Source organism: Podarcis raffonei, chromosome 6 (genome assembly GCF_027172205.1).
Source record: "Podarcis raffonei isolate rPodRaf1 chromosome 6, rPodRaf1.pri, whole genome shotgun sequence".
Taxonomy (NCBI): Eukaryota; Metazoa; Chordata; class Lepidosauria; order Squamata; family Lacertidae; genus Podarcis; species Podarcis raffonei.
In genome coordinates this window covers 92615221-92629378 of record NC_070607.1, presented here as the reverse complement: position 1 = coordinate 92629378, position 14158 = coordinate 92615221, and the positions used below count along the sequence as shown (strand labels likewise).

General features: G+C 48.0%; 1 protein-coding gene across 2 annotated transcripts in view; it reads left to right on the top strand.

The window, feature by feature from the left end:
- Positions 1-5980: 5980 nt before the first annotated feature.
- Positions 5981-14158, top strand: part of LOC128416582 (peroxidasin homolog) — a 72075-nt gene continuing 63897 nt past the window's right edge. For both annotated transcript variants that reach the window (XM_053394509.1, XM_053394508.1), the window contains exon 1: positions 5981-6289. In XM_053394509.1, the coding sequence (XP_053250484.1) occupies positions 5994-6289 (296 nt within the window). In that variant the 5' untranslated portion in view covers positions 5981-5993. The remainder of the gene's footprint in view (positions 6290-14158) is intronic.

The following is a 14158-nucleotide window of genomic DNA, read 5'->3' as shown; positions in this document are numbered from 1 at the left end:
GGCATGGAGAAACGTTGGAAGCAAATGATTTAAAAAACAAATTTTTATCAAAATGAAACGTCTTGTGTCAATAAATATGTTCCCATTGTAAGCCTCCTTCAGTTGCTTTTGCTTGGTGTTCAGAAATCCCATACTGGAAAGATTTTCTAACCTGCTGTGGCTGGAGAGTCTGATGCTGGAGAGACATGTTTTGTTGCAGCTGGGGCAGAGGAAGGCGTCCAGTTGTGCTGCTGTAGATGCACCAGGGCCTCTGCACTCCTCCCAGCAGTCATTTCTCATCACACTAGAGTGATATTTAGCCACATTGATCTGCTTGATTTCGGTGGAGTTGAGGGTGGATGGCAAGCTCAGAAAGAAACTGATAGCAGAACGTTATGTTTCTACTCCCTGAAAACCAGCAATGACATGCCAGAATAATAGGGTATTGTGAAAGACCTCCATATTATTATTATTATTATTATTATTATTATTATTATTATTATTGAAGTCTGATGTTATGCACTGTTAATACAGTCTATGAGGTTTACCTGGAGAAAGAGTGACATCAGCACACAGCAATAGATGGAAATGGGTTTGGAATTTGGGGCAGGGGAACAGCTGGCCCCTACCCAAAAAATGTGCTCACGAGCTTCCTTGCTAACAGTGACTTTGGATGCATAACGGGTTGTTTTTACTTACTGGGAAATCATTAAATGGCTAAAAAGTGCAGGCTGGCATTTTGAGGACAACATTGGGTCAACTCTGCAAAAAGCTTGCATGCGCAAGCAGCCCTTGATGTCTGGGAGCGCTCACCATAGTCACATAACTCGGCCCATCAGTCGATGCATCAAGCTTTTGAGAGAGAGAGAAGGTGCTTTTGTTTGCCACTAGGGGGTGCGCTCTTCCCAAGTTGTAGGAATCCTCCAAGGGCGATGGCTTCCAGCAAAGTTTGTCCTTGGTTGTTGAGTTAGAGCCAAGGAAAACAAATAGCAGATTGTTTGGAGGCTTGAAACATGGAACTGCAAGCAACAAAGTCTTCAGTGTCGTGCTAGAAAGCTGCTGTTGTTTTTTTTACCACTATGTCGTTTTCCTTTCAAACCATGCCAGGTAATCGGGGTAGTGAAATGAAAGGTGCCGGAAGAAGAAGACCCTTCCTCTTCAGTGCTGCCATCGTGGAATGTGCAAGCTTCCAATTCCCTCTCATCAAATTCCCTTTTGGGTGTAGGCGCAACTGAAACAGCTTGGCGTTCTGTCCTTTTGCAGAGACACGGGTGGCGCTGTCGGTTAAACCACAGAGCCTAGGACTTTGCCGATCAGAAGGTTGGCGGTTCGAATCACCGCGACGGGGTGAGCTCCCATTGCTCGGTCCCAGCTCCTGCCAACCTAGCAGTTCAAAAGCACTTCTAAGTGCAAGTAGATAAATAGGTACCACTTCAGCGGGAAGGTAAATGGCGTTTCAGTGCGCTGCTCTGGTTCGCCAGAAGCGGTTTAGTCATGCTGGCCACATGACCTGGAAGCTGTATACCGGCTGCCTCGGCCAGTAAAGCGAGATGAGCGCCGCAACCCCAGAGTCAGTCACGACTAGACCTAATGGTCAGGGGTCCCTTTACCTTTAAAATGTACCACCTTCAACCATCTGCCGAGACGAAAAGCTTTACAGCGGAAGTGTATAATCATGCTCTTGGAGCGCAGTGTTGGGAACTGCCGGGTGGGGTGCGGGCTTACCAAGAAGTAAAACGGGAGCAATTCAAAGTGCCGTGCATGAGTGCGCATGCTCACACGTGCATGCACAGGAGAGGAGGAGGAGAAGGGTCGCTGGAATCAGCCAGCGCAACCCTAGTCAGCCTACGCTGCAAACCCTGCTATCATACCACCCATTCACAGAATGAGCAGGTGCAACCCCGGTTAAAGACCTCGGAGCAATAGTTCCATCTCACTCACGCGTGAGAGCCAAGCCACCCACCACAAAGAAAAACAAATAATCCTTAGTTATTGGTACACACACACACACACACACACACACACACACACACACACCCCGATTGGCCTGGGGAAAGATTCTTTCCTTCCTTAATCCCCAGCGGAGCAATGAGTCAATCCCCAAGCATGAGCAAACCCATCCACTGAGTCAGCCAGGGAGGTGGAGATGGGGAATGTTTCTTTGCAGTGATTGGTTGTGTTTGCGTGAATGTATAAGCGGATATAAATTTTGATGGTGGCAGGGGGGCTGTCTGTGGTTTTTAAAGACCCATGTTAGGGAACTCTGGGGTTGTTTTACAATGCATGGTGCTTTGTGTTGTAATTATTTCATGTTGTTTTTCATATCTTTTTATTTCGTATTTTGCTTTGAGGTGCTTGTGTAAAGCGGCCATTGAGCTTAATTGACGGTGCTGATCATCTTATTGGACCCCATGCACCACGCAGGTCCTCTGTGCTCTTGGGCTGAGGAGCAAGGGCAGCCCTTCCTGACCTCTGTGGGCCATAACTGAAGGCTCTCAGAAAAGAAAATCGCTTTCTTTGCCACTGAAGAAAAAAGCTGTTCTGTGAAATATTTGGTTTTGACTCCTTAATCCTCAATTGAAATGATGTCTTAAGTATCATAACAGCATTTGCTAGCAGAATCACGCACCGATGACATTAATCACCCAAACACTTGTTGGAGGGCTTCAAAAGAGTTTTCTCCAGATCAGTTGCAAGTTAGCTAGGTTGCTGTTTTTGGCATCCGTCTGTTTCAGGAGACAATGGAGAAGTGCCCCTTTGTGGGTGAAGTCAAACAGTTGGATGATTACAGCGCCTGCTGTGGCTGTAGAGACCGATATGGGAGAGACATGTTTTGTTGCAGCTGGGGCAGAGGAAGGCATCCAGTTGTTGTGCTGCTGCAGCTGCACCGTGGCATTTCTTCTCTCTGCGCTCCTCCCAGCGCTCATTCCTCCTCTGGTCACTGCTGTGGATGCACAACCTGACCGTCTGTCTCGAGGCACTGCAGTCGTCTGCAAGGGATTCCCACAGGTCAGGGCTAATCCTGCCAGCCTTCATGCCACATCTGCAGACATCTTTGTAGCACAGAGTGGGTCTGCCAACAGGCCTAGTGCCTGAAGCCAGCTCCTCGGGGAGCTAGGTGGCCCATTGATGTCACAGGTAAGTACTCAAAGTCTAGAAGGTAGATCTCTACATTGATCGGCCCAGCAACATCTGGGCAGCACCAAGTTGCTCTACAGGTCAGGTATGGGGAATCTGTTACCTTCTAAGTGTTGTTGGACCACAACAGGGGTCAGCATCCTTTTTCAGCCGTAGGCCGGTCCACTGTCCCTCAGACCATGTGGTGGGCCGGACTATATTTGGGGGAGGGGAAAATGAACGAATTCCTATGCCCCACAAATAACCCAGAGATGCATTTTAAATAAAAGCACACATTCTACTCATGTAAAAACACGCTGATTCCCGGACCGTCCGCAGGCTGGATTTAGAAGGCGATTGGGCCAGATCCAGCCCCCGGGCCTTAAGTTGCCTACCCCTGGACTACAACTCCCATCATATCTGGTCATCTGCAGGACCACAGCTTCCTCATCCTTACTATAGGGGCAGCTAGGCTTCTTTGGCCTGATGGTTGCATTCACCCTTAGTCAACCTCCTGGGACCCTTATATGCTATCTCATGCACACTCCTCACATGCAACAGCTCCCCTCTCCTCAGATTATCACTCCCTCGCCACTACTAGAGATGGGGCAGAAGTTTGATCCCATTCACATTGAAAGCCGAAGCAATCACATTTGCACTTTTTTAAACTTTATGAGAACTGAAGCACAGCCAACCTTCGATAATTCGTCGTTCTCCGAATTTTGCGATGCCGTTCGCCAGCCAAAGGATGTTTACAAAAATGCATATACAGGTGAAGACAACACAGAATGAAATAGCATGTTGAGGGAAATAACTTGCAAAAATCCATGCATTAGTAAAAGCTGCATACAAAACGTGCTTAGGAGAAATTTGCACTAAAATACTGAAGATTTTCCACGAGGATTAAAAATAAATAAATCATAAATTGAACATTGACAGTGATATATAAATGATGGGAAATTATAATGAATGATGGGATACTCTTCATGAATGCGTCCAACTCTGCCAGGAACCCAGTGAGGTTCTTTGCTCCGACAAGCACAATTAATTAATGTTAGTTAATACCCAGAGGCCGGCCAAGTGTGAATAATCCCCGAAACTCATGACGGCTGCTCTATTTGGCACTGGTACGGCCTTAAATGGAGTAATTTGTCTGGTCTGGGTCACCGCATTCTAAGGAAATTTGGGGGCGGGGGAGTAGCAGAGACCAAGTGGAGGTAACTGAGGGCTTAGAACAGGCATCCCCAAATTTGGCCCTCTAGATGTTTTGGAACTACAACTCCCATCATCCCTAGCCAACAGGACGCCAGTGGTCAGGGATGATGGGAACTGTAGTCCCAAAACATCTAGAGGGCCGAGTTTGGGGATGCCTGGCTTAGCCTTAGAACATTTAGAGTCCAAAGCCCACCATGGAACCAGGGCAGGGCCTGGTCAGTCAGTGTGGAGCCAAGATGGAATTTGGGTAGAGCCTGATGGTTCTTGCATGGAGATACATCTAGGAGCACCTTTCTCCCCACCTTCCAACCAAGGACATGGGGCTGTCAAGAGCCTTCACCTGCCACCGTCAGATGATGATGATGCCCTGCCCATTTGGTTGGATTGCCCCAGCTACTCTGGGCGGCTTCCAACATATATAAAATAATGAAATCAAATCAGGTATCAAATCTGCACCTCTGTGGATAGCTCTTCCTATTATCTTTCCACTGGTGCATGTTTCACTGTTGGTTAAGGGCCAAAGGTGCTTGAGTTGACATGCCCAGCGTGCTAAGAATAAGAAGAAGAAAGAAAAAAAGAAAAGAACAGTGCACATACACACTTGAGTCTCCAAAAACCAATGGCTCAAATGGGAACATTAGGCAGCTTGAATAGAGCAGGATTTATCCCCTGCCAACAACTGATGAGTGGATATTAAATCCTGCTACCTTGGCTATGGGAACCCCTTCCCTGCTGGGAACAGGTGTGTGCAGCCAGTGCAGGATTTAATCCTGTCCTCCCAACCAGCTGAAGGTCAGGTGGATGTGGTTTAAGTAAAATGGCCTCAAGATCCAAATTGAAGTCCCTAGTGGACCAAGATTGGCCCATGAACCAGAGTTTCCTAGTCTTGCTTGCTCTAGAGTTTTCAGAGTCCATCGCTGCTTATCAGACTGAACACGGCGGTTTCAGTGGTTGGGCGTTATGAACTCCTAGCCCAGGTTTAAGAAACCCATGGCACTCTAGATGCTGCTGGTCTGGTGTTCCCATCAACCCTGACCATTGGTTGTACTGGTTGGGGCTCGTGGGAGGTGGCTTCAAACAACATCTGGAGGACCAGAGGTTCCTCACCATGCCTACAGCACCAGGCACTCCCAGGAGGTCTCCCCTCCAAGTACTAACCTGTCTGGACCCTGCTTAGCCTCCAATATCAGGGTGTTATGCCTAGAGACAGGTACGCCCCCCCCCATGTCATAGCAGTTTGGTGCACCTGCAGCATGCAAGCCCTTGTGGAAAGTGCTTTCTTTTGTTGGTGATGCTCTGGTGAAAGAGTACACCAGCCATTAGCAGTGTCTCTAGAGTCTGCTACATCTGTGCTCCAAGGGTGATGGTGCCTTTGCCCTTCGACCATTGCATCTCTTTAGTAACAACGACTGGGTCTCCAAGATCCCTCTGCAAAGCAGGCTTCTCTGTCCCACCCTCCTTGCTGATCTTTGGGTCCTGAGACCCCCCCCCCCCTGCCACCCAGGGAAAACGAAGAGTTCCTGCTAATCAGGCTGGGAGCCAAGGCAGAATTAACGAGGAATCTGCTGTGGAGAGCAGAGCCCAACTGGGGTCGCAGTTTGATTTTCGGATGTTGTATGTGCATCGTAAGCTGGGAGGGTGGGAGTTGGCCTGTCAGACTGCCTTAACTTAATTGGAAACATATGTCCGTGTGTGTCCCCACCTCCTCCTTCCTCCCCCCTTCTTCTCCTCCCCGTCCCTCAAGGCTGGGAGATTTCGGTCTGCTTCTTTGCAGCTCAGAATCTGGGGAACTTAACATCCCTGCAAACACCATGCTGGGCAGAGCCGCAGGCCTCCTCCCCAGCATCTACCTGGTGCTTCTCTTACCTGTCTCAGCCAGCTCCTGCCCCAGCCGGTGCTTATGCTTCAGGACCACAGTCAGATGCATGCATTTGATGCTAGAAACCATCCCTGAAGTCCCACCACAGACCAATGTCCTGTAAGTAGCACTTTCCTTTGGCGATTCTCCTCTGGGTGTTAAACTGTGTGCGCCAGTTTAGTGGAGTGCCGCTAGATCCGGGTTTGGGATCCGGAAGGTGGGAGGGTCAAGTTCCACCTCTGCCACAGACCCGTGGCGTGGCCTTGGGCAAATTACTGTCTCGTGGTTGCAAGTTCCTTGCCTCTACATGGGAGAGTGGACCTACTTTGGGGAGTTGTTGTGGCACCAAAGACATTCACATTTCTGGAGAAACTATTGGAAATTATAAGTTCCCCAAGATTGTGTGTGTGTGTGTGTGTTATTGGTTACAAAGCACTGGAAGTTGCTTTGCAGAAAAGAATTCTGCAAACGGGGGATTGAGCAAAAGCAATATTATTCCTACGGCACCGTTCATGCACCGAGCAGTTGAGAGCAGAAGCAGGAAAAGAAAAGGTCTCTGTCTCCAAGGAGTTTACAGTCCGCCGTTTCACATGGAAAGGGGGAAAGTCAGAGCTTAACAAGGGAAGAATGTGCAGAAATGCACTCAACATGTTTAGGTTTTGCTGCAGACCCCGGGGTGGGGGTAGTTAAGCAAAGGATTTGCAGAAAGGAGGAGATGTTTGGAGTATGTTATAAAATAGCATGCACTTTTAGCATGGAAGTGGATCTTTATGTGACTTGAAAGGTGGCTTGGGATTCGTTTGTTCAGAGCATCTATTTCCTTCCAAGTGCTTACTCCATATCCTCGTCACAGTCCCTCGCTCATCTGCTTTCAAATGTGGGGATTTAAAAGTGGGGGGCCCAAGCAGGTGGCCTCATCTTAGCAACCTGAAATGAGATGTCAGCTGGGGGAGTCCCTCCTCTCCCTTGTTCCTTGGAGTGTGTTTGTGCATTTGTCTGCGTTTGTGTGAGTCGAAGGTAGACAGCTTCGCGTGAAAACGACACAGCTGTGATTCCTGCATTGCCGGATGTTGGACTTAGATGATCCTTTGGGGCCATTCCAACTCTACAATTCTGTGACAGATGCCCTTGTGCATCTCCCACTCATTTAAATGCATCTCCTTGTAAAGAACTTCTGGAAAGATTGTGCCCAAAGTTTTGATGCTGCCGGGCTGGTGTTGGGTAAAATCCTATCGTCAGAATAGCCTATCCCTCCTGCGGGAAGTGGAAAACTCAGCTCTGTGTGTGTGTGTGTGTGTGTTCATTCGTTCAACATAACGCCAGTCTTGCATTTCTAAAAGCAAACACATGTGCTTTCTAAACTTCTTTGCACTTTCAGTGTTCCCGTTTCCTTTATCTTTAAGCCGCAGCTTAACGTTCGGAGGGTGGGGTGCAGACAGAGCAAATGCACACAGTCCTCATTGAACCAACTCCAGCAGAAATATACAGGGGTACCTGTGTGTAAATCTGCAAAATTCCCAAACGTCCACTGGATTGGGTGTGATGTACATGTGTGTGTGTGTGTGTGTGTGTGTGTGTGTGTGTGTGTGTAGCTGAGGAAGTCCATGCAAAGTGGCTGGGAGAGGGGAGCAATGGGTGAAACTGACACGGCTGGAGAGGAAGGAAGTGGCCTTAGCAAGTCTGAGTCTGAGTCTCAAACTCCCAGGATGAAAGCACAGGGTAGGGGGGAGTGTGTTTCTATTGCCGACCAACATCTGACAGAAGGAAAATAGGTACACTTGTTTTCAGCTAAATGAACAAAAAGGTCCATAGTATAGTATCAAGGAAGCCAAATGGACAAGCCACATCCAGGGTGTCTGCCAGCCCTTTTCCAGAAACATTAGCTGTAAGGCGCACGTTTCAAGCTACCAAGTGTTCTTCCACATGCTCCTGGCATAGATGTGACTGTGGACTTTCTTGTTTTGCATTTTTTGGTTCAAGGTTCGTGTAGCATCTCAGCCCTCTCTTTAAACACAGGAAACTGCCTTATGCAGTCTCAGCCAATTGGTCAATCTAGCTTGGTACTGCCTACACAGGCTGGCAGCAGCTCCCTAGAATTTTCTGGCAGGGAGTTTTTTCCAGCTCTGTCTGGAGACGCTGGGGACCGAACTTGGGACGTTCTGCATGCAGGGCAGATGCCCTACCACTGAGCCACAGCCCTTCTGTATGTTGGGAGAAGCAACAGCCCTGAACAGTAGGGGAGGCGAACTTGACCCCAATGCCTACCGCACATTTTGCTGATCTATCGAATCAGCATTAAACACTGTTTACAAAAGGCTGTCGTAGGGACACGGGTGTTGCTGTGGGTTAAACCACAGAGCCTAGGACTTGCCAATCAGAAGGTCGGCGGTTCGAATCCCAATGATGGGGTGAGCTCCTGTTGCTCAGTCCCTGCTCCTGCCAACCTAGCAGTTCGAAAGCACGTCAAACTGCAAGTAGATAAATAGGTACCACTCTGGCAGGAAGGTAAACAGCATTTCCGTGCGCTGCTCTGGTTTGCCAGAAGCAGCTTAGTCATGCTGGCCACATGACCCAGAAGCTGTACGCCGGCTCCCTCGGCCAGTAAAGCAAGATGAGCACTGCAACAACCCCAGAGTCAGCCACGACTGGACCTAATGGTCAGGGGTCCCTTTACCTTTACCTTCTACAAAAGGCTGTCAGGGGTAAGTCCTCTGTTTGAAGATTTCCATTTGTTTGTTTCATTTATATACCACCTTTATCTTCTCAAGGGGGGTGTACACGGTTCTCCCCATTTCACCCACGCAACAACCCTGTGATGTTGGATAGGTTAAGAGATGGTGAGTAGCCTACGGTCACCCAGTGAGTCTCATGGCCGAGTGTGGATTCGAACCCTGGTCTCCTGGGCCCTAGCCGAACACCCTAACCATTATGCCACACTGGCTTTCATTATTATCATTTATTTAAAAGTGCTGTCCAGACCAGGTCTGATTTAAAAGCACCCCAAGAAGGCCTTGTAGTTGCCCATCATTCCTAAGCACCTGGGCAGCAGACTGAGCAGATACGCTTAGTTATTTATTTCATACAATGAATACACCGATTGATTGTAAAAAAAAGAAGGAAGAAGAGAAAAAGCTCAAAAAGTTTACCAAAAAAAAAGCATTTTTCACTTGGCATGTTGACCCCACTGTAGTGGGATACATCATATTCCTCTTCAAATCATTATTTTATTTCTTTATATACTGCTGTGACATTAAAAACAACAACGGCAAAGTGGTTTACAGCAGTAAAGTAAAGGTAAAGGGACCCCAACCATTAGGTCCAGTCGTGACCGACTCTGGGATTGCAGCGCTCATCTTGCTTTACTGGCTGAGGGAGCCAGCGTACAGCTTCCAGGTCATGTGGCCAGCATGACTGGTGAACCAGAGCAGCACACGGAAACACTGTTTACCTTCCCGCCGGAGTGGTACCTATTTATCTACATGCACTTTGACGTGCTTTCGAACTGCTAGGTTGGCAGGAGCAGGGACCGAGCAATGGGAGCTCACCCCGTCACGGGGATTCGAATCGCCGACCTTCTGATTGGCAAGTCCTAGGCTCTGTGGTTTAACCCACAGTGCCACCTGAGTCCCTACAGCAGTAAAACCATGCAATAAAAACTATATTAAAAAGTTAAAGTCAGATATCAATTAACCTTTACAGACAGTGGCTTAGCATGAGTGACATTTCCTCATCAGTTCTCCAAAGGACTGCTGTTACTTGGATTGTGTACATTTTTGTTCCAGGGACCCTGAAGTTCCTTAAAAGCTCACCAGAAGTTTCTCAATAGGGAGGGATAATTGAGAAGGTGTTTCCTGAAACCAATAGGTTTGCTTTGCAGAACATCTCCTATGGGTCCCTTTTCTGGCAATTCGAACTGCAAGTGCAGGAGGGAGAGCAAGCCAGATTGAGATGCAGCAGTGGTGGAGGAAATGGTTAAAGCCCCTCTAACCCCACGCCAGGATTAGGTCCCTGTCCGGATTAGGTCCCCCGCGCCTGGAATTCCCTCCCAGTTTAGTCAGCATGGGGCAGAGCTTATTATCAAACCACAGAGCCTAGGACTTGCCGATTAGAAGGTCGGCGGTTCGAATCCCCACGACAGGGTGAGCTCCCATTGCTCGGTCCCTGCTCCTGCCAACCTAGCAGTTCGAAAGCACGTCAAAGTGCAAGTAGATAAATAGGTACCGCTCCAGCGGGAAGGTAAATGGCGTTTCCGTGTGCTGCTCTGGTTCGCCAGAAGCAGCTTAGTCATGCTGGCCACGTGACCTGGAAGCTGTACACCAGCTCCCTCGGCCAGTAAACCAAGATCGCCGCAACCCCAGAGTCGGTCACAACTGGACCTAACGGTCAGGGGTCCCTTTACCTTTACCTTTTCACCCCACGCCAGGACTCTAGTCCAGTTAGGTCCCCCGCGCCTGCAATCCCCTCCCACTTTTGTCAGCATGGGGCGGAGCTTATTATCAACAGCGCCTCCATGAGTCAAACACTGGAATGACCTGCAAACCAGTACAAATACCGCGAAATGGTACAAACACATGTAAGTTTCAGTGGTACTTCGGGTTAAGAACTTAATTCGTTCCGGAGGTCCGTTCTTAACCTGAAACTGTTCTTAACCTGAGGTACCACTTTAGCTAATGGGTCCTCCTGCTGCTGCCGGGCCACCGGAGCACAATTTCTGTTCTCATCCTGAAGCAAAGTTCTTAACCCGAGGTAATATTTCTGGGTTAGCGGAGTCTGTAACCTGAAGCGTATGTAACCTGAGGTACCACTGTACTACAATTCACACGTGCTCAGCGCCTGAATAAGGAGCAGGAGAAAAGCCTGTTGTTGTTACAGGACTGACCCTGCATATGTACTGTATACATTTAGAGCACACACACCCGAAGAATCTTGGGAACTCTAGTTCATCCCTTACAGAGCTAGAATTCCCAGCGCCCTTAACAAACTACAATTCCCTGGGTTCTTTTTTTTCTGGAGGGGTGCTTTAAATGTATGCTGATCAAACGTGAATCATCCAGATACCCACCGACGCACAGCTGTCCTGAGATACAGCCTCCGTTCACACAGAACGTTACGGCATGGTCCAACAGACTTGTGTGACTCCTCAAATATCCCCCAGACTCCTTTACACAACCATTCTGTGGCTGATGCCTGGGGCAGTTCCTTGCCAGAAAAGTCAATGTGGGAAGCAATCCCTGATCAGAGAAAGTCTGAACACCACTGTCCCCAGTTCTCATAACACCACCCCCCCCGCTACTGCCAATTTTTAAACGTCTTCCTTGGAGAAGCAGTCCGCTCAGAGTTTGTATGCAAAGCCGGGTCAGGATCCTCGATTCTTATTATTCTGGCTTCCATGCATGTCCTGCCCCTTGCAGTTGGAACATGCAGAGGTCCTGGCTCCCATTGCAGACTGAAGCCAGCAACCCGCTTAATGAGAAATCCCTCTTCATCCCAAAACAGAAAGGGCAAATGGACAGAGAGGTCAGCGCTGAAAGTATGTGATGGATATGTGTTGGCTGCAGCCTGTTCCTCCGGAGCAACAGCAGCCCAGATGTGATCTGGCAGGACGGAGCCAACAGCTTGCAGAAAAGCAACAGCTGTGGACCGTTTGTGCAGACAGTAACTTTCGAACCAAGTAGGTCTTTGGCCATTTGTCTCGTAGTGTCACATTTGGGTGGTTTTTTTTTAAAAAAAGTCCAAGTTTAAGGATAGATGGAAAAGAGAGGGATATCTGGCTGGAAAGGTGGTGGCAACTCACAGATCTTACGCTGGTGAGATGTAGAAATTAGCCCAGGGATGGAGAAATTGAGAAGAGGAAAAGCGTTTCTCCTTCTCTCATAGCACTAGAAACCATGGACATTCATTGAAGCTGAATGTTGGAAGAATCTCTTTTTTAAATTTTTTTTCTTTTTCTTTTTTTAAATTTGCATTTTATTTATTTGTTAACATTCTTATATTACGTCGGTAAACATTGTCATATTACATTACTTACTATAATTTCCAACATGTATACAAAAATTATATACAAATTCTATATACCTAGAAAAAAATGAAACAAAACAAAAGAAAGAACAAAGAGAAAAAACAAAAAATCATATACCCACACACTAGATTTCCTGTCTATCCCATTGTATATTCCTTTTTTACAAATGAGAGTACTCTTATTATTGTATATTTCTTTACATTTTATCCAATACATTCCTATATCAATATGTGCTCTTAGTCTTATTTCTCAACTCAGTCTCACTCCAACGCCAATCAAATGCTAGCATAGATAAGGTAAAGCTAAAGGTACCCCTGCCCATACGGGCCAGTCTTGACAGACTCTAGGGTTGTGCGCCCATCTCACTCTATAGGCCGGGAGCCAGCGCTGTCCGCAGACACTTCCGGGTCACGTGGCCAGCGTGACAAGCTGCATCTGGCGAGCCAGCGCAGCACACGGAAACGCCGTTTACCTTCCCGCTAGTAAGCGGTCCCTATTTATCTACTTGCACCCGGGGGTGCTTTCGAACTGCTAGGTTGGCAGGCGCTAGGACCGAGCAACGGGAGCGCACCCTGCCGCAGGGATTCGAACCGCCGTCCTGACGATCAGCAAGTCCTAGGCGCTGAGGTTTTACCCACAGCGCCACCCGCGTCCCTCTAGCATAGATAGCGAACCTTTACTGCATAGCATAGATAGCTAGCATAGATAGCGAACCTTTACTGTATTTTTGAACATATGTTTTATATCTATCCCACTTTTCCATAAATTTTTGATTTGAATTGCCTCTCAGGGTATTTGTCAACTGCGCCATTTCAGCAAATTCTTGTAGCTTGTAATGCCAGTCCATTATTGTCGGGGCTTCTTGTTCCTTCCACCCCTTTGCCACCAAAGTCCAAGCTGTGGCCGTCGCATATAAGAATATCTCCCTAAAGGCCTTCGGGATGTCCCTGCCAACAATGTTGGAAGATTCAGGACAGATAAAAGAAGATTCAGGAAAGATAAACTATGGAACTCACTGCCACAAGAAGCTGTGATGGCTACCAACCTGCATGGCTTTAAAAGACTGGATAAATTCAAGGAGGAGGAGGAGGAGGAGGAGGAGGAGGAGGAGGAGGAGAGGGCTCTCGATGGCTTTGTTCTGCCTCCACGATTGGAGGCAACAATGCTTCTGAATGTCAGTTGCTGGAAACCACAGGCGGAGAGAGGGCTCTTGTGTTCGAATCCTGCTTGAGGGTTTCCCACAGGCATCTGGTTGGCCACTGTGAGAACTGACCCGATCCAGCAGTCTCTTTTGTGCCCCTATGGTTTTATTCCCTCACCTCCTGGAAAATAGAAGGGGAAGAAATGGAGGCAGTGAGAGATTTTACTTTCTTGGGCTCCATGATCACTGCAGATGGTGACAGTAATCATGAAATTAAAAGACGCCTGCTAATTGGGAGAAAAGCAATGACAAACCTAGACAGCATCTTAAAAAGCAGAGACATCACCTTGCCAACAAAGGTCTGTATAGTTAAAGCTATGGTTTTCCCAGTAGTGATGTATGGAAGTGAGAGCTGGACCATAAAGAAGGCTGATCGCCGAAGAATTGATGCTTTTGAATTATGGTGCTGGAGGAGACTCTTGAGAGTCCCATGGACTGCAAGAAGATCAAACCTCTCCATTCTGAAGGAAATCAGCCCTGAGTGCTGACTGGAAGGACAGATCCTGAAGCTGAGACTCCAATACTTTGGCCACCTCATGAGAAGAGAAGACCCCCTGGAAAAGACCCTGATGTTGGGAAAGATGGAGGGCACAAGGAGAAGGGGATGACAGAGGACGAGATGGTTGGACAGTGTTCTCAAAGCTATGAACATGAGTTTGACCAAACTGCGGGAGGCAGTGGAAGACAGGAGTGCCTGGCGTGCTCTGGTCCATGGGGTCACGAAGAGTCGGACACGACTAAACGACTAAACAACAACAACAATGTTACA